Source organism: Chiloscyllium plagiosum, unplaced genomic scaffold (genome assembly GCF_037043375.1).
Source record: "Chiloscyllium plagiosum isolate Xiang-an unplaced genomic scaffold, Cpla_swu_hap1 HiC_scaffold_27, whole genome shotgun sequence".
NCBI lineage: Eukaryota > Metazoa > Chordata > Chondrichthyes > Orectolobiformes > Hemiscylliidae > Chiloscyllium > Chiloscyllium plagiosum.
The window spans coordinates 66,826,516-66,853,729 of NW_028270165.1; the positions used below are offsets into that span (position 1 = coordinate 66,826,516).

Genomic DNA, 27,214 nt, shown 5'->3' on the forward strand with positions numbered 1-27,214 from the left:
TTAGTGATAATGAACAAAGAGAAACGGATGACCCGGTACCCCATTAACTGAAAACAAGGAAACAATTCCGAGACTAAAAGGTAAGTGCTAATTTGACCTTCTTTGAAAAACGGGTTCAGTCCAAGAACAAAGGTTTTTTTTTAAATATATGCTTCTACAGAACATTGCAGAGACCGTTGAAGTATTATGTGCCATTTTGATCGCCTTGCCTAAGATCCAGGGCTTTGCATTGGAATAGTTGCAGTGAAATCTACCAGATTGATTTCGAGCATAGCAGATGTGTCCTGGAAGGAAACATTATATTCATTGTGTCCACAATCATTGGTGAGGATCTCATTGAAACGCAAATACTTCTCACGGCCTTGACATGCAGGATGCAGGTTTGATGTTCGTCTGGCTTATGGTATCGAGAAAAATGGGTCATGGTCTCGAGTTACAGGTTTGCCATATCATAGGGTTGCACAGAGATTTTGGCACTCAGGGAATTATGAGTGGAATTCTCGAAAAGATTGGGATGTTATTGGGTACATTCAAGAAAGATGCATCAGTTTCCAACCAGCGTGAAAGCTGTGGAAGCTAAATGTAGAAGGTAAAATTAGAACATACAGCGCAGAACAGGCCCTTCGGCCCTCGATGTTGCGCCGACCTGTGAACTATTCTCAGTTCTTCCTCCTACACTATCCCAAAATCATCCATGTGCTCATCTATGGACTGTTTAAATCTCCCTAATATGGCTGAGTTCACTTCATTAGCAGGTAGGGCATTCCATGCTTTTACCTCTCTCTGTGTAAAGAACCTGCCACTGACATCTGTCTTAAATCTATCACCCCTCAATTTGTAGTTATGCCTTCTCCTACAAGCTGACGAAATCATCCTAGGAAAGGTATTTCACTGCCTGCCCTATCTTATCCTCTGATCATCTTGTATGTCTCTGTCAAATCCCCCCTGAGCAGTCTTTTTTCCAATGACAACACAAATTTATCGGTCTGCATTCGTATGAGAGAGAGAGATGGCGATATAGACAGAGACAGAGAGAGAGAGAGAAAGAGAGAGGGACATACAGAGAGAGAGAGAAGATTGGTAATGTGTTCAACTGGAGGATCACCATGAAGTCACCTAATGAAAGCGCAGCACTCCAAAAGCTTGTGATTGCGAATGAACCTTTCAGACTTTAATTTGGTGATGTATGACTTCTAACTTCATGGATATAAAACGTAGAATTTGAAATTTTGAAACCATTTGTTAATGTAAATCTATATCCAGCGTCATTTCATTCTACCAACAGTTTCATAGAAATGGGTGGAACAATGCACAAGAAGATCAGCGATAGTTTCAGGACAATCTGCTGTTCAGACAACTCTTTCATTGCACTTTGGGGCATGTGGAGCAGAAAGAGGGATATTTCAGATATTCTGGTGTCTTCAATTGTGGAAGGAAATGCAGATCATGACCTGAACCTCAGACCATTTCCCTGTAATCAACTTCACAGTTCTGTTTAAAATTCTATCACTGGATAGGGGCAGCGCTGTCTCTGCCAGCATTTATTACCCATCGCTATTTCCCCTTGAGAAATCCGTCATGAACTGGGTTCTTTAAACATTGAACACGAAATGCTGCAGTTAGACCGACAATGCCGTGAGGGAGGTATTTTCCAAGATTTTGACCCAACGGCAAGGAAGGAATGGCGACATAATTTCAATTAAGATAATGAATTGCACAGATGGGAACTTGGTCTGTTCCCAAATATCTGCCGGCCTTATTCTCTGGGTAGAATTTCTCGTGAGTTTGTAAACTGCAGTCTGAGGAGCCTTGGTGAATTTATTCAGTACCTTGTGAAAATACTGTACATTTCTGTTACTGATGGTAGTAGATTTTTGTGGATGTGGTCACAGTCACTCGAGCTGCTGTGGTCCGGATGCTGTCAAGCTTCTTGAGCTTTGTTGGAGATGCACCCAGTCCGGCATTTGGGTTTACTCCATCACTATGTTTCCCTGTCCTAAGATTCAGCGAGACATGTTGAGTTTCCCAGCATTATCGATGCTTGATTAAGAGCTAAGTTGCCCTGGTGGAACTCAGACTGGAAGTCAGCACACACTTTATTACCGTGTGGTTCCTATTTGACAACACTGTTGGTGACCCCTTCCAACACATGGCTGCTGACTGAAAGTAAGCGGTTTGGACAATATTTGGCCTAGTTGGATTTGTACTTTGGTTAACATAGGAACACATGTGGCCCATTTCCCGCACTACCTCGGGACATAAATAGTGCAGAGACATTGATATAAAGTTCATCATGTCAAATTATCCTTTTGCAGGTGACCACTCTTTACGGAAGTGTAGATCACAAAATACCTGAAACAAAATTGGATAATCACAGAATACAAAATGAAGTTGTGGAAGTGTGTGTGTTATTTTCTCTCCCTGCAAGTCTGTGATCAATGTTGTTACAATAGCATCAGTGCTGTAACTCAGTTGTTTGTAATATACATAAGTGTTTTGAATGAAACTGTAGGTGCTCTGATCAGTGACGTCCTGATTGTCACACTTATCATCAATACCGATTTGGAATCCACATCGCTCCTTTACTACTATAAGGCCTGTCTCTGTCTTATTCTCTGCTCACTCTCCACATCTCTTTCCCTTGAGCATCTTAGATAAATTGCACATAAATCTGCATTATCCAGCCCTCTTCAGGTCTGAATAACAGTCAATGGACTCGAAACATTAAAATCACATTTGTCCCAAGTTTCTGCAGATCTTCTGTGTTATTAATTCAGATTGCCAACACCATCAGAACTTTGATCGTGTGGCCATGGTTAAGAAACTGGGTACAGTTTAGCGTTATAACTACATTCATTCACATTATCAACAATTTCCATTTTATCCTGTGCTGTTTTGATCTAGTCATCTACAAGACAGCGCCTGCACCATGTCTCACAGATGTGCTGCAGAATTTCACATCATATATGGGTTGTGTTGCGATACAGGGCAAATTGCCAATCATCTGAAGAAATCTGATCTTTCAGACAGAGGCAAAATGCATGAACACGCATTTTGATATCATAAATGCCGGACATTACAAACGAATTGATTGCATCGAAGAGCCGTAGCATGTTGTTAAAAAACACGCAGAAGCATATTTTACAGCAGATCATAATTTGGAATTTGGCAGGATTTATGGAAGGTACAGTGCATGAAAAGGCAGCTTCTCAGTCTGCAGAACCACAGAACCGTCACTGCGCGTCTTGTCTGTCTGTTCAAACAACAGGAAACACCTGGTACCGTGGTAAATTCTGTGCTCTAATGTTGTCGTCTGTTTCTCCTTTAAAATAAAAAATATCAGATGGAAAAAAGCAGTAAATTCGGAATTAGAATAGACACTCAACAGAATCTCAATGAGTACTTCATCATGGAAGGGCACATCTCAGCTCCAGGCTCATGTCAACTGGGAATCTATAAATATGTTAACACCTTAAATCCTGAACGGTCGCACAAATTTTCTGTAATCTAGTTACTGGTAAACAAACGTCTAACAGAATGATTCCGCGTGACAGAAAAGATCAGTTTGAGATCCAATCAGTGCGAACAAACGTGAATTAGGATCAAAGACTGAGGCTTTACGTTTGAAGACAGTCTGTCACGGTATCACTGAGTTGCAATAGCGTTACAGACTGGAATGAGTTGGTTCGGCCAATCGTGTCTGTCCTGGCTGTTCAAACACTCATGATTACCTAATGCCAGTATCCTGTCTTAATCGGATAATCTTGCAAATATTTGCTTCCATATTCTTCTAATGCTGTGGAAAGTTTCAATCTGCATTCCCCAAGTTTCCAGGCAGTGCCTTCCATATCCTGACGTCCATCTTCGCTGCTTTTGCAGATCTCTAAACTATTGTTGTCACCTGCTTGTCCCATTTGTTTCGGGAATGCTTTCTCCCAATCTACTCTGTCCAGATCTCTCAGGCAGGCCGGAGGAGATATGAAGCATGTGAAATCATGACCATAGAGAGACGCAGAAAAGGGACAGTTGCACTAATTCGGAGCAGGAATAAATCAATGGGAATTATTCAGAGAAAGACTTTGAGCACTGATGTCACAGAATTATATGATCACACCATAGAACATAGAACAGACCTCCAAAGGAACTGGCCTTTCTGCCCAATATGCTTGTGTTCACCAAGATGCTGTTCTAAGCTGATTCCATTTGCATGCATATGGTCTGCTTCTCTCTATCCTCTACCAGTTCATTCAACTGTCTAAATACCATTGTTGATACCATAACTGTTCATGCCACCTCCCATGGTAACGCATTCCAGGTACTACTGTCTTTGAGGTTAAAACTTGCCTCGCACTTTTCCTTTCACCTTTCTGCCTCTCAACGTAAACTTGTGCCCACCAGTATTGTACATTTCCGCCCGAGAGAGATTCTGACTATTCTCTTTGCCTGTCCCTCTCATAATTTTAAATACTTCAGTAATCTCCCCCTCAGCTTCTGATGCTCAAACGGAATAATCCACGTTTGTCCAACACCTCCTTGTGGCTAATACATTGCAATCCACCAACATTCTGCAAAACATCTTCTGCATGCTCTCCAAAGCTTCAACCTGCTTCCAGTAGTGCAGCCTTCAAAACTGTGAATGGGCCTCTAAATTTTGCTTGATCAATGCCTTTTATATTTGCAGCGTGATTTGCCAACATTTACACTTACTGCCCCGACCAGAGAAGGAAAACATGCTGTATAACTTCTTTACTAACTTATCCACTTGTGTTGCATCTTTCAGGGAGATATGGACGTGAACCCACTGTCAATCAATGCTATTCAGAGTCCGACAATTAACAGTGCAGTTTCCACTTGCATTTAATTTCCAAAAATGCATCACCATCTCTTACCAGGTAAAAGGCTATCCACTATTTCTCCAACCAAATGTCTAATTGATCCAAGATTGGTTGTGACTTTTGACACCCTTCCCTACTGTGCATAATCAGCCAATTTTTGTGTCGTCTGCAAACTTACTAATGACACCACCTACACTTTCATCCAAATTTTATACATGTGGTTAATCACCTGCAGACAGGGAAAAACACGGTTCTGTGTCATCCTGTGTTTTCAATGGTCAATTCAATTTTACACCAAACTTTCCATATCAGCATGGATTCCATATCACTTACTTTTATGAACCAATCTACGATCAGGAATTTATCAGATACTTTACCAAAATCCTTGACCTTCATTGACGTGTTTTCCTCTTGCTTGTGAGCTCCCACGTCCATCAAATGACACTTATTTGGATCCAACTCCATCTGCTATTTCTCTGCTCAAATTTCCAAATGTTCCATAGCCTGCTGTATGCTTTGACAGACTTCCTCACTACCCACATCTCCGGAAATGTTCATGTTTTCTGGAAATTTACCAACCAGATCAGCAAAATGTATTTTACAAACAATGCAGGTCACAACAAGGATCGTTCTACAAAGAGATATCTCTCAGACCTCCAGTCAGAAAACAGCTATCGAAGTTATACTTTCTGTCTCCTCCGACCAACCCAATTTTTGATTTATCTTACAAACTCACAACCATGGAATCCATCTGGTTTTATCTGTTCGACATACTAGAGATTATTCAATGCTTAAGCAAAGTCTTTGCCGGCAACAACATCTACTCACTACCCTCATCAATTATCTTCATCACTTGTTCACAAAACTCAGTCAAATTTGTGAATCACGGCATCTCACGTAAACCCATGGCTACTATCTCTAATATGCCCTTTTTTTAACAAATGTGAGCAAATCCCGTCCGTATGAATCTTCTACAAGCAGTTAACTGCCATGGATGAAAAACACAACTACATGTAATTCCCTGAATTAACAGTGTTGCTCTTTTTAACCAAACGAAACACATTGCCTATTCTCCAGTCTCCTGTGTCCTCTCTGGTGGCTAAAGAGATACAAGAATCTCTGGCAAAGCCTCAGCAAATACCCCAGCCACCAAATCCTTCAATATCCTGGTAACATATCTAAACTGATATTTCACATCACACCCGAAGCCTCCTCACTCCTAATCTTGACGTGACCCAGAATATCAACATATTCCTCCCTAAACTTGCCATCATCCATCTCATTCTTACTTTGTGGATACGGATGCGAGATATTCACGAAGGACCTGACTCCCTTCCTCTATCTTTCGTCATAAATTCCCTCCTTTGTCCTTGAGTCTGTTCACACCGAACTCTTGCTCTGAATGCAACAATACATCGCCCTGATCCTACAGGCCAACAACATTTTATGGTCTGTTTTAGCACTGATAATTCATCTGTTAATGTTTTCTCTGCTTCCTTCAAACCTCGCAATGGTCTTGTTTGATTTCAATTTTCTAAGCCCGTGTTTCCTTTTCTCATTCTGACTAAACTTTTGATATCTCTTGTCATTTGCAATTTCCGAATCTTGCCGTCCTAACCTTTCTGCCTCACAGGAAGACGTTGATTCAGGTGTAGTTAAAAAATTGAAAAGACATTTGGACAGTTACATAACTAGGAAAAGTTCAGAGGGAATGGGACAACTGCAGGCAAATGGGACTGCTCTACTTTGGGAAACTTGATCAGTTTTGACGAGTGGATCAAAAGGTCTGTTACCGTGATGTACGACTGTATGATTCCACGTGATTCCGAATTCTGATCATTGACCTTTAAATGAATCCCACCTGACAAAATTACATTTCTCCTGAAAAGAATCACTTAAGCCTAATTTCTCCAGTTGACTATTCTAAAACATGAACCAGAGGACCTGTATGATCATTATTCTACCTACCTTAAACATACTGAACTTTGATCACTGTTCCCACATTGTCTTGCACTGAAACATTCACCGGAAACAGACAGAAATTGTTAAAAAAAAACACAACAGGTCTGGCAGTGTCTGTGGAGAACAAGCATAGTTAACGTTTCGGGTTCCCTGACCTCCTTCAGAATGGGCTTTGGCTCTGAAGCTGTTCATATATACGCTGGAGAATGTATAGGGACGGATGAATGAGTGAAAAATGGAGTGAGGTGTGACAATGAGAGATGAAAATATTTGGATAGACAAAGGATTGATAAAAGGCTCGTTGGGAATGTTATTAAATTGGAAAAGAAAGCAGAAAAGATTTACAATGCTGTAATCTAAACTGGATTGTTTGTGTTGCCAGGAATGGTTGGATAGGCTGGGACTGATTTCTCCCCGGATTGTAGGTGACTGATGGATGACATTGTAAAGCTTTACAATATCACGATTGACATACATAACGTGAGTATCCAAGGCTTTTCAATCACCAGGGTGGGGGAAACCAAACACACAGTGCACAAGTTCAAGGTGAGAGGGGACAGGTTTACAAGGGAACTGAGTGTAGCTTTTTCACATGATTCATGTTTGGAATGAGCTGCCAGAGGAAGCGGTGGAGGATTTTTGCATTTCTAATCCAAACAATGTGAATGGGATACCTTTATCCCAAGCATTTGGGTAACCCTGACAGTACGCTCATAAACATGATCTACGGGGTCTGATGCCACCTTTCCAAGGCTCCCTTGGATTCAGGAAGGTACGCATTTTATTTAAGGTGCTGCATGCAGAATTTATCCATGACTTCCTTAAATACTGCGGAGCAAAATTGGAGACTTGGTCTCACTGAATCTCTCTAGGTTACCCATACTGGGTAAAGAAAGGTACCAACTCCTCCACCACCCTTTTTGCCTTAACACACCAATATGGAAATACCTCCCGAAATCTGATAGCCACATCCATTACAGTGAGCAAGCAATGGTTCCCACTTCTGGTTTTATGGAGAGGACATACACAATCATTCATAACCCACGTGATGTGTTCTTGGAATGCGCGGTAATTGGCAGCAAATGCACTAGTTTGATTACTGCCTGTGGCTCACCCTACTATGCACCTCTGAAATGTATGGCAAAGTGTACACATCCTTCTGCAGTCCAGGTCAACAGAAGTGCTTTGGTACCATAGCCTGTGTCTTGATCACACGAGGTGACCTCCTCCTGGTAATTCATTGCTCCCCATAATATTTTCCGAGTTACTCAGGGAGAGAGGAAGAGGGACAGGGCAGACAGGCACACGACAAAGGGAAAGAGTGAGAGACAGTGAGGGATCAGAAGGAGGAGGAGAGGAAGGGATAAAGCGTGGGGGAGACGGTGTGGGGAACGGCAGACATGTAGAGAGATATGGAGCAGGGGACAGATGAAGGAAGAACGAGGTGAGAGTGGGACAGGGAGAGGGAGAGAGAGAGATGGAGGAGTGAGGAGGAGAGAAGAAGAAGGGAGAGAGAGCAAGAGAGATGAGAAATGTCTCTGTCCCAATTACTCCCTTGTGTTAAAACTGATATAACACCACCCTCTGCTGGACTGCCAACGCCACTGCATAGGAGAAGCTGCAGCGTGAAAGCCATCAAGCGGACCATCAGAGAGAGAGAAAGAGAGCGACCAACTCACAGCAGCATAGAGATACAGAAAGACAACCATCTATATTGATGTGCACACCGGTACCCACGACACTTACGCACATACGCTTCGCACAGATGCAGGCACACAGACATGCACACACTAGTGAGATGATTGCAATTTTACTTCGGGTTCCATCAGATTGAAAGATGTTTATGTTGAAAAACCTATGAGTTTCTTCTGCAATGTCGAATTGATTTATATTTGGGCTGTTTCCTGACATTGTACACCTTAAATCGAAAATTTGCTGGCAACTGTATTCTGGCCCCTCCCTGTGAATTGTTTTTATAAGGAGAAATGATTAACTTTGTGCAATTTGGAGCGACATGTAAATTGCACTTTGTGCAATTTACAATTCTATGTAATTTATTGAGTCAGACTCTAAGTAACGGAAGAATTTAATATTTGAAGGGCTCAGGCCAACACTGGGTCTGTTCATCTCCTTCTGCTCATATCACAGGGGCAAGATCGATTGAACAAAAGTTCTACAAGCGCAGGTTTGAAGGTCAGGCAGCATGCAAGAATGATTCCTGAAGAAGGGCTCATGCCCGAAACGTCGATTCTCCTGCTCCTCGGATGCTGCCTGACCTGCTGCGCTTTTCCAGCAACACATTTTCAGCTCTGATCTGCAGCATCTGCAGACCTCACTTTCTCATGGAAGAATAAAGTATCATTGAAACCTGGGAAATTCACTGGCTTGAATACTTTATCCAAGAAAAAATATCTGCCGCTTATGGACTGGTATTGTTTGGCATTGTCTCACTTGGAATATAAGAGGAGGACGGGGTTGGGGGAGGGGGTAGAGAGAGGAAGCGAGAGAACTTCCAAGCCTTTGACTCTCGCATGTTTTAGTTTATTGTTTCGTTCAAACTTCCCTCCCAGATAAAGTGTATCTCATTGTAGGCAGGAACACACACACTGGTACAAACACAACAAAATGCAAAGACACACTTATGGAAACTCGCATCAACATGGCCATCAGTTTAGTTTCGTTTAGTTTACATTACAGCATGGAAACAGGCCCTTCGGTCCAACAAGTCCACACCGACCCGCCGAAGCGTAACCCACCCATGCCCCTACATTTACACCTTACCTAACACTACGGGCAATTTCGCATGGCCAATTCACCTCATCTGCACATCTTTGGACTGTGGGAGGAAACCGGAGCACCCGGAGGAAACCCACGCAGACACGGGGAGAACGTACAATCTCCACACAGTCAGTCGCCTGAGGTGGGGTAGAGAGAGGAAGCGAGAGAACTTCCAAGCCTTTGACTCTCGCATTTTTTAGTTTATTGTTTCATTCATTTAAAGTGTATCTCATTGCAGGCAGATACAGACACACTGGTACAAACACAACAAAATGCAAAGACACACATATGGAAACTCGCATCAACATGACCATCAGTGTTATATCACTTTGAACAAAAGGGATGACTGAGAGAAAGTGGGGAATGGGTTAACCCTATTTCAACAGATTCAACATCTAAAACAAACAGAGACTCCACTGCAAAGAGACACAGTCACAGATATCGTCTCTGGATGTGTTCTCTTTTTTTGTATCTCTGTCTCTACTTTTCGGTTCTGTCTTTCTCACCCACCACTCCCTGCTTGTTTACACCTTAAAATATTACCTGACACATTTCTCACTCTCACACATGCCGTGCCTCAATTCATAGCCTTCTGAAGTTTCCTCCTTTCTGTCCGTTCAAAATTAACACCTCGCCCCCACTCCCACACCCACCCCGCGCCAAAATTGTGCTTCCACAATTTGTCCCATTCGCAACTTTGGCGATCCACACCAAACATGCCCCTCCAAACAGAGCATGCATCACACCCTTTGCAGTGTCCCACACCTGCACGCTGTTCTTACAGTGGTAGCTTCAACAACGCCTCCATGTCACTTCGGGGGTGTGGCAACCAGAACTGTGTGTCATCTTCCAAATGTGGCCGAATTAAAGTTCGACAACACACAACCTGACTGCATAAAAAGTATACCACGTATTTTCCGACTAATGCAGGAAACCTTGTCATGTGCCTCCTTGCTTACCTTACCCACCTCCGTTGCTTCCTTTACAGAAAAGCAGATTGTAAGCCACGATCCTTCTGTATGTTAACTTTCCAAGTTCCCTTCCATTTCCTGTGTACTTCCCTCCTGCAATCGGCTTTCCAACGTATTGGCCGAAGCACAGATATTCTCATATTCAGAGATGCAGTTGTACAAGCACAGCTAATTACAACCACTCTCACTTACTCACTGACACTCACACACATACACTTGGCACTGACATCAACAAACGGACTCAGAATCCCAAAACAAACTTGCAATCACTGCATTTTTATTGATGAATTGTGTCCTACATTTTGCACATCACTTTCAGAAATATTCCCAGTTCATGGACAGAACATTTCATTCAATAAACAGCAAAACAGCACTTCATAGAATTCTTTGGCTTGACAAGTTTAAAAGCCTCCTTATTTCGGTATGAGAAAGCAAAGCAATTTCACATGGAATTTCCTCAATACCTCATTGACAGGACACAGGACCATCGTCCACTATTGTGACTTCAAAAGTACACACTGAGAAATGAATTACGTAATATATGCACACATAAAAATAACTTCGATGCACCCTGTTTATACCCACTTTTAACTCATTAAAACATACAACATGCAATTTTTCAGATATATTTCAAATGTATATATATGCAAATATATACATTTCAATGCCAAAGTACATGCTGCTGAATTACAACCAGTTGCAGCTTATATTGAGAAAAATATTTTGGAGATTCAAAACGATAGTCGGCGACTTCTCGCAATATTAGGACGTCCCATGTTGAAATCGCTTCTAAAATCTACCTGAAATGATAAAGAAAATAATTTGAGTCCACGCATTCAAGTCGCCTCTGGATCGATTCACAGCACATGAATCTACCAATCCCTATCTGAAACTCTCACTCCATGGAGTAGGGACAAGACTAATTCTGCCTCAGCAAGGTCAGACTGATGACGGGCCATATTTGGAAGTCACATTGACATGTTTATCTATCTGTGTGTTTAGCTGATGCAAACGACAGCCTGGAAATTACTCTGAAGATTAGAGAGATATGTGCAGCAAGTGATCACTGGGCCAATATTTATTCTACAATCAACAAGCTCACTCAAAATATTATATAATGATCATCGCCTCTGCTTGTGCGAATATTGGCTGGGCAATATCCTAAATGATAGTAGTTATGAAATGTTCAAAAGTATATCATTGGCCATGCACGATTTTGCAGGTGAGATGTTGATTGAAATTGCAAGATAAACAAATATCTATGGTTTCTTTCGCACTCCTAAAACAATTTAATAGATCTCTGTGAAACAATAAAAGTTGCTTTCTTCATTAATTTAAACAATCCTCACGAAAGTATTCAATGTTTAACTCAAAAATAAATGTCAAGTTTTCCATGATGATTTTCAACATTACATAGTGCTCAAGATATTTCAGAATTTTGCTGAAAGCCAAGGCATCCCATTCTTTCCTCTGCATCAGAAACATTGGAACTCAGAGGGAAACGTCGCAATTGTGGGTTTGATGCGTACGTTGTAAAAGTTTGGATCGCAATTCCAGTGCATGTCAACAGTGAAGGCGCCACCGATATGCGAGTTATCAGGGGAAGTCAGATGTATTTTCTGATTGCACAACAGAGGTAACATGGCAACGGCTGTATCATAGTTCTATCGAATCATGCAGTGCACGGAAGTTCATTTGCCCATTCGTAATCAGAAACAAACAACGGGAATTGCTAGAAAAAACCCAGCATGTCTGGACACATGTTTGGAGCACATCAAAGTTAAAGTTACAGGCCCAGTGACCCTTCTTCAAAGAAACACAGGAGCTTGGTTGTCAGTGTGGTGACTGTTACATGTTACAGGAGAGTACTCACAACAATAATTAAACAACTCTCTGTGAAAAAGGAGAGAAGGTGAAGAATAATGAAAGCGGATAACTGGGAATACAAGGAACATTGGAGCAGTTTTTCTTTTCCAAAATGCCATTCGAAACACTAAAATGGTTAAGCAGCTGATCAGCTAGTCTGGGTTTCAAAGGCAACCGTGAGTTATTGGCATTTTTAATGTTCAGCTTAAGGAGACGTATTCTTCTTCGGGAATGGGTGTGAGTGCAGCTCCTGAAAACAGCCACATCAAACGCACATCTCTTTGCACATTACAAGTAAAGGTCCGAGGCTCTGTATTCCCTGTGAGCTACAAGAACTAAATCATTCAAACTGTTGAGCACATAAAACCCCATCTTTCATATTCTCCATACAGCCAGTTGATGACGCATTGAAACAGCAATTTTGTAGATTTGTAATTACAAAATTGGGTGAAGATCAGCGATTCGAAGAACTGACAAAACGCAGTGTATAATGAATAGCATCGAATTCATTTTTTAAAGACGGTTCTTCATGCTATTGAAATAAAAATCGTTCTCCAATAATACATTGCTTTCTCAGTGACAAGGTGTGGAAATGAGGCACAGGTTTGGACGTTGTTCTTGGATTTTCAGCAAATATAATATTATCATGGAATGGAAAGGAATTATGGCAGTGTGAATGCACAGAAAGGTGGTTAAAGATGTGAGTATCTGTTATTCAACTCACCGAGTGAACAAAGACCACTGTCATCATCTGTAAGTGTGAGGGGTTCATCAGGATCACTGTCCAATTGTAACTTTCCATCATGACAGTCTGCATCTTCAGTCTCAACATCGTCATACTCACCACGAATTCGACCTGGAGAGAAAGATGAGCATCACTGATACAAATTGAAATACACAACAACGATAACTAGAAAACGAGACGAATGTCTCAGATAAGGCAAGTGCTGGAAACTGAGACCAGAAGAGTTAGGTCAAAATTCTGAAGTTACGGAATGAGCAGAGTTGGTGCAAATTAGGATTGTTTTCTCTGGAAATGAGAAGGTGAAATGTTATCTGATTGAATTATTCAAAATAATAACCCGGATAAGATAGGCAACATAAAGTAAACTACTTCAACTGATTAGACTATTTTAGCTCGAGGTGTTATACACAGAATTAATGCCAGACCGTTCAGAGAAGATGTCAAGAAAGGATAAAGCTGTACAGGGTTTGGAAATATATTTCCCAAAAATTAGCGCATGTCTGATCAATTCTTAATTTTAAATGTCGCCGAGATTATTGTTGATCAAAGGTATTTATGGACATGCTTCAAAGGCAGGGAGCTGGATTTAGGCCACACTATAGTTTGGAATTATCTCATTGAAAGGAGGAAGAGTTACGAAGGGCTGAGAGACCTACCGCTGTATCTATCTTGCAATTGATTGACTTGGAGCTGAGCATGCAGAGTCGCTGGCATGCCTGCGATGAGTCATGAAATGATGACGACTGTAGTTGGGGAAGACAAGAAGGAACATCTCTCTATGGTGGAGAGATCAATGACCAAAGGCCATACATTTCAGAGAAGTGATGGGAGAAGTAAACAGGAAATCTACGACTCTCTGCCAGGAAGGGTGAGAGAGGCAAAACGCGCTCAAAAAAGTATTCAGTGATGCACTTGCAATGTCAAGACATACAAGGCTGTGGGCCAAGGTGTGCTGTAAAAATGCGATTAGAATGATAACCTGGTTGTTTTTGTAATGTTCAGCTTAAGGAGACGTATTCTTCTTCGGGAATGGGTGTGAGTGCAGTTCCTGAAAGCAACGACATCGAACGCACATCTCTTTGAACATTACAAGTAGAGGTCATAGGCTCTATAATCTCTGTGAGCAACAAGACAGCCGGACAGATCATGCCCATGATCATGTGGTATCAAAACAGCGATTTTCTCTTTAACCAACATTCCAGTGGTCACACTACCTTGTGAGGGTTGCAATCGTTAAGTTTTGGACAGCTTAGAGGGTGTAGGACGAAAATTAATTGACAGAAGGTGATGCTATACACACCTGGAATGCTGTTGGATTTCACCTCAAGATTTTCAGATCCGGGATTATTGTCGGTCAAGTTGTGGCTGGTGTAGTATTCAATGCGATTGAGTGAGTCAATGGAAGCATAAATTACTAAAAATAAAAATGGAGAGTTATTTTCAAACTCGAATTCCAAGAGAAGCCATGACCAATAAGCTTTAGAATGAGGCAAATATTCTTCAACCAGAGGCTTGCGAATCTATGGAACACAGATGGCTATTGAGGCCAATCAGTGTGTATTTAAAACAGAAATACAAAGGTTATTGGTTAATAAGGGGATAAAAACATCCAAGGAGAAGGCAAATCAAAGTGGTTGAGAACCACATCAGCCCTTATTGAATGGCAGAATAGACTCGATGAGCCAAATGATCTAATCCTGATCCTGTATGTCGTAGACTTATGAACTGTAGTTGAAGGTTTTATGTTATTAATTGTAGGGTGACAACAGAAAGTATTGTTCTTTAATCGTGCCTGTATAAATATCTGGAATAATGTCAAGTGAACCCACTGCGGGAAGCAATATGATATAAGATCTAAGAGCAGGAGTACTCCATCTGACTGTTGCAGCCAGTTCCGCCGTTCAATAAGATCATAACTGACCTTTTCGTGGCTTCAGTTCGACTTACTCACGATTTTAACGTTCAAAACATTATTCACCCCAGTTCTAAAAACATCTGATGAGGCAGGAAATTCCATAAATTCTCAATCCTGTGGGTGAAAATGTTCCTCCTCAATTTGGTCCTAAATCTGCTATCTGTACTTTTCAGGCCATGTCCGTTCAAATAATAGTCATTTCTAATTTTATTCCAACCAAAATGGATAATTTCACATTTATCATCTACCAGACATTTTCTTTCCATTCATTTACACTGTATCTGAACACCTGCAACGTTTCAGAGTCATATGCACACTTTCAGCACCACTCATCTTCTGTGATTCATCATATTTGTTTATACATTGATTCCTCAATTTTGCTTCCGCTCTTTGGTGCTGTGTAATCCATACTTACTGCAAAAGTTATATTATTTTAAAATCAATGACGAATTGATTAGTTGTCCACCCATCTGAAGGGGTCACAGTGGAACCAGGGTAGAAGTGAAATTGATAGTTCTGTTTGCATTTTCAAATACATGCCAGAAATAATCTATCAGGAATGTAGGCCAGTGGGAATTATCATATTGAAATTCTTCATCTCACGAAATGCGGACAGAGACACAGTTAATGAGATAGCTTCCCACTCACGACGACTGTGTTTTAACTATTAATCATGTTCATTCAGTCATTGATCATGGAAGACTGCAAATTAAATGGAAGCTATACTTATCCAGTCATGATTCACTATACAATAGGAAATATATACCTGGTCCATGTTTGTGATCCGTCCTCTTTCCAGGGGGAATATTCTCAATTTCTTCATAAATTCCTTGGTACAAACCAAGGCGTGAGCCTGTGCCACCAAGGTTAAGTTCTGTTGAATAAACAATAGACTGGTCAGCATTTGTAGCTGAACACTCGCAGAAACAAGGTGTTTATATCTGAAGAACCAGGGGAGAGAAGAACGAGTTCGCACAATGCTGTAGATTAGAATCTTCACACAACGTTAACTGATCGCTGAAGGGAGAACATATTGGAAAAACAAGTGAACAGGCCATGATTAATTTCCATGTCACATCAGTTACCGAACCTAGTATGTTAAACAGAAAGAGGGAGATGTTCTTGTTGGTATAAATTTGGGTATTTTGTTCTAATTTTGCTGATTCAAATATCTATTCAAGAAAATTCTCAGCTCGCAATGGTGCATGTGAGTGAAGATGTTGAGTGCAGAAAATGAAACTCTTTAATGCAATGAAAAAACGAAAATGCTAATAACCTATATTTTTTTTAAAAACTTGATACCATTAAGGAGATTACAAATTAATGTTCAACATACCGTGGTCCTAACAAACAAGATTGATAATAATGTTGTTAGAATTGGACTACTTTCATTAAACAATTGCATAATTATGACAATTAGTTAAAAACCAAAACGTGAGACGAATGAAATAAGGTGAACCTTGATGACATTGATCGTGATAGACTAAGTGCCTAGTTTTTCTGGCTATATGTAAAGGAAAATTAAGAGCATGTGAAAGGATAGAAAATGATTGTTATTAGTGTTGATTTTCATTGCTAACTCGTGGAAAATGGTCCCCAAGCAAACGCTTTTAAATTATTGTGCAAAGTATAGAAGTATCATTTGCTCAGTCAAGGGAAGCCAATTGTTGCCTAACTGGAAGTTCCCTTAAAAGGACCCTGAATCCTCTCAATGATCTTGGGTTGTGGTAGCAGCACCCAGACACTGAAGAACCATAAATAATAGTAACTAATGAAGAAATATTTAGAGGCAGTCTGCAAATAACTCAATGAAACGGAGAAATATTGCTGCCATCATTGACCTGCTCTGGAATGTCATGTATATGTTAACTGAAAGATAAGAAAGTGCAGTCATTATATTTCTTTCCCAATGATAATGACTGTAGCAACTCCACATTATACGTTAATTCAGTTTCTCTCCAAATATATTGAGCGACTTGATGCATACTTCACACAGTTAGAATATTCTTTGAACTGCTATTTACAGTTTTGATGCATTTATCTGAGTGTTTATTAAAACTTCGCGCTTCATTGGGCAAAGTCCCTCGAAGAAAACAGACAGCCAAGAAGTGCCGCACAATCGTGACCATCTCAGTCAAATGCTCGAAAAGTGCAATAAAAACGTACAGCCCCGAGAACATATGCAACAGTGAAAGTGACGCAGTGTTATCTCAGTTGGGAGATATGATGCTTACCTTTCATTTGCAATTTTCTTTGCATGACCACCAGTAATGCGATTAACTCACAGATTAACAAGACTCCCAAAGATGAACAGACGACAACAGGCATGGAAATAGACGGACTTTCCTGCCCTTAAAGGAGGGAGTACAAATGGGTTTAGCATAGTTAAGGTCTGTCATGGAAAATTGTGAATAATCATCATTAAGGAAACAATGACACTAGCTTCCAAATCGTGAACATGCCAACAGCATCAATGTCACTTTTCAGGAAAGTAACGCGAACACAAATACTAATAATAGTATCAGTCATAAATACCCGCAGGTGGAGGTGAAGGGGAGACCGTCACCAACTCGGATCCTGTGGAACAGAAAGTACGAATAATTATGAAGGGAAATGTAACTTAGGAAATCAAATAGTTGCCCTGATTTTTAACATTAATGGCGCACGTCAGTCAGCATCAATCTTACCAGAACACTTTACACTGGCAATTTCCTTGTGGTTACACTTGCTTTTAGCTGGAGCTGCGGAGAGACAGTCCAACAGAGAGAATTCTCTTCCCTTACACTTCACATCATCCTGCCAGATAACATCTTTCTCCAGGGAGAGAGCGGCCTCATCTCGGGCTGATAGAGCGAAGCCACATCGCAGCTCTCTGCAGACAACATTAGCATCAGTTATATCCCAGGAATTGCCACACAACGTTCCCCAGCGTTGATCGCACATGATTTCCACTCTGCCAGAACAGTTGCTGCTTCCTCCATGCAGGTGCACACTGTCTTGCGTATCTGTGGTGCAGAACTGATTATTATTGAATGCAGTACACAGCAGAATCTCCAAGAATTCGCACATAGAGAAAGAAGACGCACCTAATTGTTTATGGCAGTAAGTTGAACTGAGGGACTGCTCCTTTGTCACATTGCTCTCTGTTGGATGGAGAAAGATGCTCAGTCTATCGGGAATTCATGCTTGAAATGACACCCGAACATTGAGAAGGCTTGTCATGTTACCTGAACAAACTACACCAGCATCTTCCCGGTGTTGACAGTCGTGTTGACCCCACGGATCTGTGTGACATTGCCACAGTGTCGACTCGTGTGACAGACACTCCATCTCATCGAGCCAAATAGTTCCCGTTCCTGCTCCGAATGATTGAGCGTCGTATTCAACATACTGGAACGCACCACAGTGCAGCTGTTTACAAATCACTTTGGCAACGTGTGAATCCAATGTGTCTGAACACACTGTTCCCCAGGTCCCATTGTAGAACACCTCCACTCTTCCCTCACAGCGATGCTTTCCATTCACCAGCCGCAGCTCCTTGTGTTCTGTTCAAACAATAACATATATCCAGATTGTTAGATTGTCCATATCGCTGGTGTGTCCTGTGATTGCCGAAACGAGAAGGATGCATGATATGAACAAAGGGAATTGCTGGAGAAACTCAACAGAATCTGTGAAGAGAGAAAGCACAGACAAATCTTCAGGTCCAGTGACGCGGATTCTGAATTGAGGAAGTGTCACTGGACATGAAACGTTGTCTCTTTGTCTCGACGGATGCTGCTTGACATATGAGATTTTCCAGAAATTTTCCTTTTTGTTTTCGATTCGCAGCATCCGCGGATCGTTGTGTTCAGTTTTCTTCATGACACATATTGCAATGAAAAAAGGAGTGAGCCAAATGTGCATCGTGCATGGAGTTTAGAAGGACTTGACCAAGGCACTACTAGAATCTGGCGAACTGTTTGAGAACCCGAAATGGTCGAGAAGCAGAAACTGACAGAAAACAGAAAGCCTGTGTTAAAAGTAAATTGTCCACTTTGCAGAAGTGACGATCCACTGGAACTGGTTCTGATATCATGGCTGTTCAATTATATATATATAGATATATATGCAATCACTTTTAATTTTGTATCACCAGGGAAGTTTCAAACTGCTCAGTTGGAAGCAAATTACGGAATATTTTTACTGCTTCTGAAAAATCATGAAAACCGCAAGTGCACATAAACAGGCAGTACAGGTCTGATACAATTGTACAGGAGCTGTGTCTGATGCAGTGAAGTCTGCTCGGAAACATAAAGAAAAAAATTCACTCCTTCATTTTCGAGTCACAAATAGTTCGATAGACACACGAACAGGTCTCATGTTTCTGGTGGCTCGATACAAAAGTAAATATCATAAATTTTGGAATTAATTTTTAGTAAACCCTTTATGACAATCAGGACAATATTGGCATCCGCTTGGAGTAGTGACAACAGATCAAAAATGACACTTTTCATGACAAACGCGTCTTGTATCAATAGAAGGTGAAATAAACTGACAGAAAAGCAAGTTAGATTAGAGAAACGAATTGTTCTTTCACTTTTTGTGTACATGTAAGTGTCAGAGATCGTTTCTTTAAATTACTGCCGCTGCTCTACATTCCTTCGAATTCAGTGAACATACGTCAGCATGACGTCTCACCTACAACATTCGAGCAAAGTAAAAGCATTGAAGAATGGCCTCACCCGAACACATAATTCTCACATCCTCTTTATGAGAACAGTCGTCTTGGTGACCCAATGGGACTGAAGGACATTCCCAGAGAAATGATTCGTTTCCAAAACACTTCACATCCTTCCACCAAATGTGGCCTGAGCCCGGTCCAGAGGAGGAAGGGGGTGTCATGTCCAGTGCTTTTCCACAACCCAGTTGTTTACAAACGACTTCAGCGTCTACCACATCCCATGAATCATCACAAACTGAGCCCCATATTCCATTGTAGTAAATCTCCACTCGACCAGCACAAGGGCTTCCACCATCTGACAGCCTGAACTGAAAGTGCTCTATGAAACAATTACACAGTCAATGCACATTCCCTTCATCACTCAGGGCAACATAGTGTATAGATACAGGAAAGAGCGTTTTAAATGTTCTCATGAAAAGTACTTATTGTGCTGAAACATAATTTCTTACTAAACTAATAGATCAAGTGTAACCTTTTAGCAAGAATGTACAGCACATAAATGTTTCAAAATATCTTATTGCACCTGGTACTGCCAGGTTCAGTTTCCCTTTCTATATTGAATATTCCGTGAATGTTTTTGCAAACAGTTGCATTTGTGCTTTCTCTTCCTGCCACTCCGTTTATGTCTGTCCATGCGTGACTTTGTCTAATGCTCACCCTATTTTATAGTGCACATAACTGTACGTTGGTCCAATATAAATACCGTCTCAGCTTTCATTCATCAGCGCACATGAGAATACTATACCTTACGAGAATATAACTGAAAGACAACATATATATTAGCATGACAGCAATAGCACTTTGAGTAGTTGTTGAAGTGTAAATACTGAAAGGGGACGAAAAGTCATTTCAGGTTATTATCACGTGTACTTTGATTCAAAGGTCCAGAACTAATTCACAGAATCACAGATTTAAGAAGTCTTCAGCACAGAGAAAGAACCTTCGGCCCACCAATTCTGTTTCTGTCAAAAACAAGCTCCTAAATATTTTAATCTCATTTCCCAGCACTTGGGTTCGTCCTTAACTCCTTCGCATCACAAGTGCACATCTAAATATATCTTAGATTTCACTAACGTTTCTGCCTCTACAACACTTACAGGCAGTGAGTTCCAGACTACTCCCCCGCCCCAAGTGGATGAAAAAGAGTATCCTCAGGTCCCTCTGAACCTTCTGTCCATCACCTGAACTCAATGCCACAAGGTAAGCAATTGCATAACATAGGGGAAAGATTCCTTCTTGCTTATTATACACCTCAATCCCGCCCATACTCAGACGCCTCTGTTCAAAGGAAATGAATCCAAATCTGGCCAAGTTGTCTTCATAGCTAAATGTTGTTCATCTCAAGAAAATCTCTCATACGTTTCCCCCTGCATTGTCTCCATTACTGTCAAATCCATCCTCTGATGTGAATTCCTTAACTGCACACAGTTTTCTGCTCTGGTCTAAATCATGCTTCTTGCAGTTTGAGAATAAACTTGTGCGCCCTAAAAACACTGTCTTCAGCTTCTAACGAACCATTTTATGATCTTTATAGTGGAAAACTGAAGCTTCCGTCAGATCAATAGCATAACAGCTCTTTGTAAGTTATTCTGCACAATGGAACTTTTTTGACAACTTGTGCGCTGGACCTGACACGAGAGGAGACCTTCCCTGAGCTCACTAGTTGCAAACTGCTTTTCTGATTGATGGCAAGTCGCAAAGTTGCTTATAATTACCGCACAGCATTCCCCTAACTTTAGTTCCAATGCTGTTGCAATGTCCCCGGTTGTAATTCGAGATGAGTACTTTCCACTCCATCATCAAGAAGCCATTGCCTCGACATTTCAATGATCATGAAAGCGTCCTTTCAGGGTCTCATCACCATCCCAAGCTACATAACGCACAACGACTCCCAAAGCAATCTATAATTGCGGTGCAGCTACTTCGCATGTGAAACATCTCAAGACACTTGTTTTGTATGGAATCCGTCTCTCGTGCATTATCTACAAAATTCAAACTGCGCTTTCAGTCTCTGCAATGCTGCACGAGATCAGAAGTTTCTCAGAAAAGATAAAAAGCTCTACTAATTGAAAGAATAGCGATCATTTCAAGTAATGGAGTCCTAGAGATGCCCAGCACAGAAACAAACCCTTCAGTCCAACGCCTCCATGTCAATCACATATTCTTAATTAATCCACTCCCATTTGAGAACACTCCACGCACATATCTCTAAACCCTTCCTATTTATTCACAAATCCAGGTGCCTTTCAAATGTTGTAACTGTACTATCCTCCACCACCTCACTGTCAAGATATCTCATACGTAAAACCTCTTTTGTGACAAACATTGTCCCTCAGTTCCATTAGAAATCTTTTCGCCTTACTTTTAACCTCTGCCCTCCAGATTCGGATTTCACTATCCTGGGGACAATGCCTTGCCTATTCACCTTATGCATGCCCCTCCTGATATAATAAACTTCTATCAGGTCGCCCTTCAGCCTCCGACCATTCAGGGAAAAACGACCCAGTCTGTTTATCTTCTCCTTATAAGTCAATCCTTCCAACTCTGCTAACATCACTGCAAATCTTTTCTGAATCCTTTCAAGTTTCCCAGCATTGTTCTTCTAAAAGGGTGGCCAGAGTGAAACACATAATTCCAAAAGTGGCCAACCAATGTACAGCCACAGCATGACTTTCGAACTCTTGTATTCAGTGGCACGGATCAATTAATGTAAGAGTACCAATCACCTTCTTCACTGCACTGACTCTCCATGCCTCTATTTTCAATGCACTTCGAGTCTGCACACCGAGGTCTCATTGTCTGGCAACAATCCCCAGGACCTTGCCATTAAAAGTATAATTTGTGCACGTGTGTCAACTGTACTTTTGGGTTAAGAAACTGTAATTAGATTACTGATTAGATTAGATTTCTTAGAGTGTGGAAACAGGCCCTTCGGCCCAACAAGTCCACACCGACCCTCTGAAGAGCAACCCACCCACACTCATTCCCCTACATTTACCCCTTCACCTAACACTACAGGTAATTTAACATGGCCAATTCACCTATGCTGCATATCTTTGGACTGTGAGAGGAAACCGGAGCACCCGGACGAAACTCACGCAGAAACGGGGAGAATGTGCAAACTCCACTCAGACAGTTTCCTGAGGCGGGAATTGAACCCGGGTTTCTGGCCCTGTGAGGCAGCAGTGCTATCCACTGTCCCAGCCTGCTGCCCCTTCAGATTAGATTAGATAAGATTAGATTCCCTACATTGTGGAAAGTGGCCCTTTGGACCAACCAGTCCACACCGAGCCTCTGACGTTTAACCCACCCATACCCATTTCCCTCTGACTAATGCAAATAACACTCTGCACAATTTAGCATAGCCAATTCACCTGACCTGCCACGTAATGCTTGTATCTCACAACAAAATGGTGTCAATTTCTCATATTCATCCATCTGCACCCGCCACCCACCTCAGGTCTGCTGATATCCGAGCGATGAATAAATGGTTTGAGTGACACTAACAAGCAAGTGGTGTACATTCTCAATTTACTCAGCAGATGAATATTTAGCTTGATATATCTGAGCTGGTTTAAATGTGAAGAGTCTACTTACCTGAACAGAGGACCCCTATGCTACTGCCTTCGATGTCCGACGAATTCAATGTGTTGGAGATCCTGCAGTCCTGGAGATGTGATTCATGTCCATGACATTGGACAACATGTACCCACGAACCACCATCACTCTCCCCGTACTTTGAAGAATTATATATTTCTAAGGCATAACCGCATCCCAGCTGTCTGCAGACAACGTTGGCAACATTCTGATCCCACACGGTGTCCTGCACTCCGCCCCAGCTTCCATGAGAGTAAACTTCAACTCGGCCATCACAGCGGCTTTCTCCATTCACTAGTCTTAGCGCCCAATTTTCATCTGCAAAATAAGAGTTACTGAGAACAGCGATTGAAATGAACACAGATATTCGAGAACTGACAATCACAGGAAAATGTATGATTTGCAATCATAAAGATATTTTGTCCATTTACTTTTTCAAATACTTTCATCATGTCATCACATTTCTTCTGTCAACAAAATTGAGAGAGGCGTGGAAATAAAAGTGCTGCTACTCTGGCATTCGTTTGAAAATAAAGTCTCGTCTTCAGCGAGCGACCTCATCCATTCAGGCCGACTGTCAGTCTGCAAATGCTACTCGTATGCTTTGACCATTTATATGTTGCCACTCCTCTCATGGTTGATGGCAGAGCATGTTGCACTGAGCAAATGACCCGCAACATGACTGAGACAACGGTCAAGAATATAATGGAAATTTAGGAACAAGTCTGTTTGAGAATTATGACATTCAAAACACTTGTGAAAATTTGGGATAGCTCCTAAATTTTAAAACGTGATGCTGTCACTCACTAACGTAACTGCCAATATTCTCCATTATCTTTTGAAAACTGTCTCCACGTTAGTGCTACGTCAAAACCTTTTATAATAAGGTATGAATACATCTGATTTCTGCGGAGCCATTTGTGTAGATCCTGATATTCCCTGCCAGGAGTTGAGGGCAGAATGTCATGTCATAAAAATGTTGTCAGGAGTAATTCAGATGCTTTATGCATTCTCTGGGGAATGTTGGAAAATTTATGCTCTGGAATTGGAGCCCAGTTTCAGCTCGTGAACAGGGAAACTATGAAGAAATATTGAAACCAAAACTCATGAAGCTCCTAATGTTTGTCAGGAAATCAAATCTGGTTTCCACATTTGATCTGCCCGACAAGGTCTTCAGGCTCATAAAAGAGTGACAAAATCATAACTAAAGGCCTGTAAAACCAACTTAGTTAAAATGAAATCAGGCATCAGCACAAATCCTTGCCTCACCAGTTACATCTCCGTTCCCTGAAAGACTAAGTATCACAATAATTGTTGTTTAAATGTTCGTGGAATATTCCAAATCTGAAACAGTACAGAGAGTTTAGAAGCACTAACACAATTAGTAACCCAGGCAGAATGGATGCATTTTTGGAGAGACAGGGGATTGACATTTGAAGAATGCGGCAGTTATATGCAAAGATTTAGGAAATTAATTATCATCTTGGATGGCATTCAGAATTTTTTAAAAAAACATAATGTACATTTAATACAAATAAACTTCCGAAAACTCAAGTGTCGCATCTCAGAACATCATTGTGCCAAATCAAACATGGCCTCTTGATTTGCAAAGTGGAGGTAGAAATTAAGACCTGGTGGTGCTGAGAGTGCCCGAAATTCCAGAATGGCAGCTGGTAAATATCAAACTGAGTTAATAGTCTGGAATGGAAAGTTAGTCTTAGCGATGGTGACAGTCAAACGATCATCAATTCTCCTAACAACTCATCTGGCTAATACTTTTCCTTATGGAAGGACATCTGCCGGTCTAACCTTTTCTGACGGACATATGACTGCGGATTATTAACCATATAGTTGAAAGGTAATGACTTCCTGAAGTGAACTAGTGCACCAGTTAAACCGAGATGAATCACAAAAGGCAAACAGGCCATGGGCTCACCAATGACATTCCATTAAGTTATAAATAAAATAATTCCAAACTTTAAGTACACAGGAACACTGTTTAGCAAAAGAGCAATTGCTATAAAGGACATACCCGAGCAGATGACATTGGCCATACTTCCATGTAAACAGTTGAAGCTTTCCCCATGTGAAACTGGACAGTTCCACAATCGTCGCTCGTTTCCATGGCATTCATAGTTTTCCTTCCACACTGGTCGGGCTCCCCTCCCAAATCGAGCATCTCTCGGGATCGACTTTACAGTCCCGCAAAAGAGGTGCTCACAGACCACATTGGCTTCTTGCAATCCAAAGTAAACACCGCACAGCGTTCCCCACTGCTCTCCATGCAGGACCTCCACTCGCCCAGAGCACCTGTTCTCCCCACCAACCAATCGGGGACCATTGTTTCCTGTTTTGGATCAAATAAACAAACAAACGTTTGCAAATATCCACGCACTTGTTCGAGATTCAAAACAGAAAATAAATCGAATTTCATCCTCCATTGCCCAATACAACACATGACAGTTACAATGTCTTTAAAATAATTACGATCATTTCATGAAACTCTTTCCACTATTCACATTTAAAGGGTATTCCCAAGATAGTGATTATGATCATTTACCTCAGTCCTGGAAAACCTATGAAACGAGGGTGTAAAGGTTGACTTGATGCAGTCCATAGTTTGATAACAGCAGTGTACTTTTGGTCCCGATTGCTCGTGCAGGTTAGATTGACTTTTGCAATCATGCAGTAATGCTTAACTCAATTTACTGATGAATACGTGGCTGCAATCTTGTTAGAGAGATGTGGTTGATGGTGATTTAACCTGATGGTCACTATTCATCAGCCGAGGGTTGAGCTCAGAAGGTGAGGACCATTATGGCAACTTCAGATTGTGGGGTAATGAACCAACGCTGATGGCATAACCTTATATCAAAGACCAGTCATTCGACCCACTGAGGTAGTCGATTCCATCAGGGTGTTACAATACAGTGCAGCTAACGAGGCGAATGTATTAAATAATTATTTTTGAAGGCAATTTCTGAAACATGGGCAACAAATGAGTTTACAAGTTTGAGGCAACTGAGATACTTATAATGTTAAAAGTTTTTTAGTACAGTAAGATGTTGAGCGTCCAGGTGACCAAATCATGACAAGTGCATCAGATGCTGGCTGCAATATGCAGTTTCAATAATATTAACCTTTATTCTGCCATCGAACCTATGGTAATGAAATCAATTATAACCTGTGAAAGTGTACCGTTTAGTAGAATGTGACATGGACTTTCCCGAATTTGTATTGAGATGCAGAGTAACACTTCAAAATTAGCCCCTGGTACCATGCATCAATGTTTTCAAACCATTATTCACGACATCTCCCAATTTCAGTGGAGCATGCAAAGAGAGCAGAACAGATAAGTAAGTGACAGATGAAACTTTAAGCAAAGAAGTTTGAGGTAGTATATTTTGGCAGCCTGGAAAATGACATACAACGTGCATTTAGATGTTTTCACCTTTTCCCTCTTCATGTTGTGAATAAGTGCACTTTGACAGAAGTGCTGGAGCTTCAAAAGCTGAGATACATCAAGTTGACAGAATACTTGGTAGAGTAGTCAGCAATGCAACTTAAACTGAAATTTAAGAATAGAAGAATTTAGGGCAGAAAGAGAGAAATAATTCCTTTGCGTTTGGGAAGATAGGAAAACATTGTTCATAATTATGTGGAACACATAATTGACAAAGTGTGTCCTGGCTCTTGAGGAGATGCATACTCGAAGAGATACGCGAACAGGCTTCTATTTTCGACTAATGTGTATTGTACAGGTTATGGATCATATTGAAGCAATGAAGCTGGAACTGATAGAGGTGTACGAGAATATTACTT

The 27,214-nt window shown here is 41.1% G+C and overlaps 1 protein-coding gene across 1 annotated transcript in view; it reads right to left on the bottom strand.

Annotated features, from left to right (window-relative positions):
- Positions 1-209: 209 nt before the first annotated feature.
- LOC122546081 (scavenger receptor cysteine-rich type 1 protein M130-like) overlaps positions 210-27,214 on the bottom strand; it is a 29,051-nt gene continuing 2,046 nt past the window's right edge. Inside the window, exons 3-13 of the mRNA XM_087975377.1 lie at positions 25,425-25,739; positions 23,393-23,710; positions 19,797-20,114; positions 18,277-18,617; positions 17,760-18,090; positions 17,608-17,649; positions 17,307-17,423; positions 15,839-15,946; positions 14,458-14,571; positions 13,137-13,268; positions 210-397 (exon numbers count right to left, since the gene is read on the bottom strand). Of these exons, the coding sequence (XP_087831503.1) occupies positions 210-397; positions 13,137-13,268; positions 14,458-14,571; positions 15,839-15,946; positions 17,307-17,423; positions 17,608-17,649; positions 17,760-18,090; positions 18,277-18,617; positions 19,797-20,114; positions 23,393-23,710; positions 25,425-25,739 (2,324 nt within the window). The remainder of the gene's footprint in view (positions 398-13,136; positions 13,269-14,457; positions 14,572-15,838; positions 15,947-17,306; positions 17,424-17,607; positions 17,650-17,759; positions 18,091-18,276; positions 18,618-19,796; positions 20,115-23,392; positions 23,711-25,424; positions 25,740-27,214) is intronic.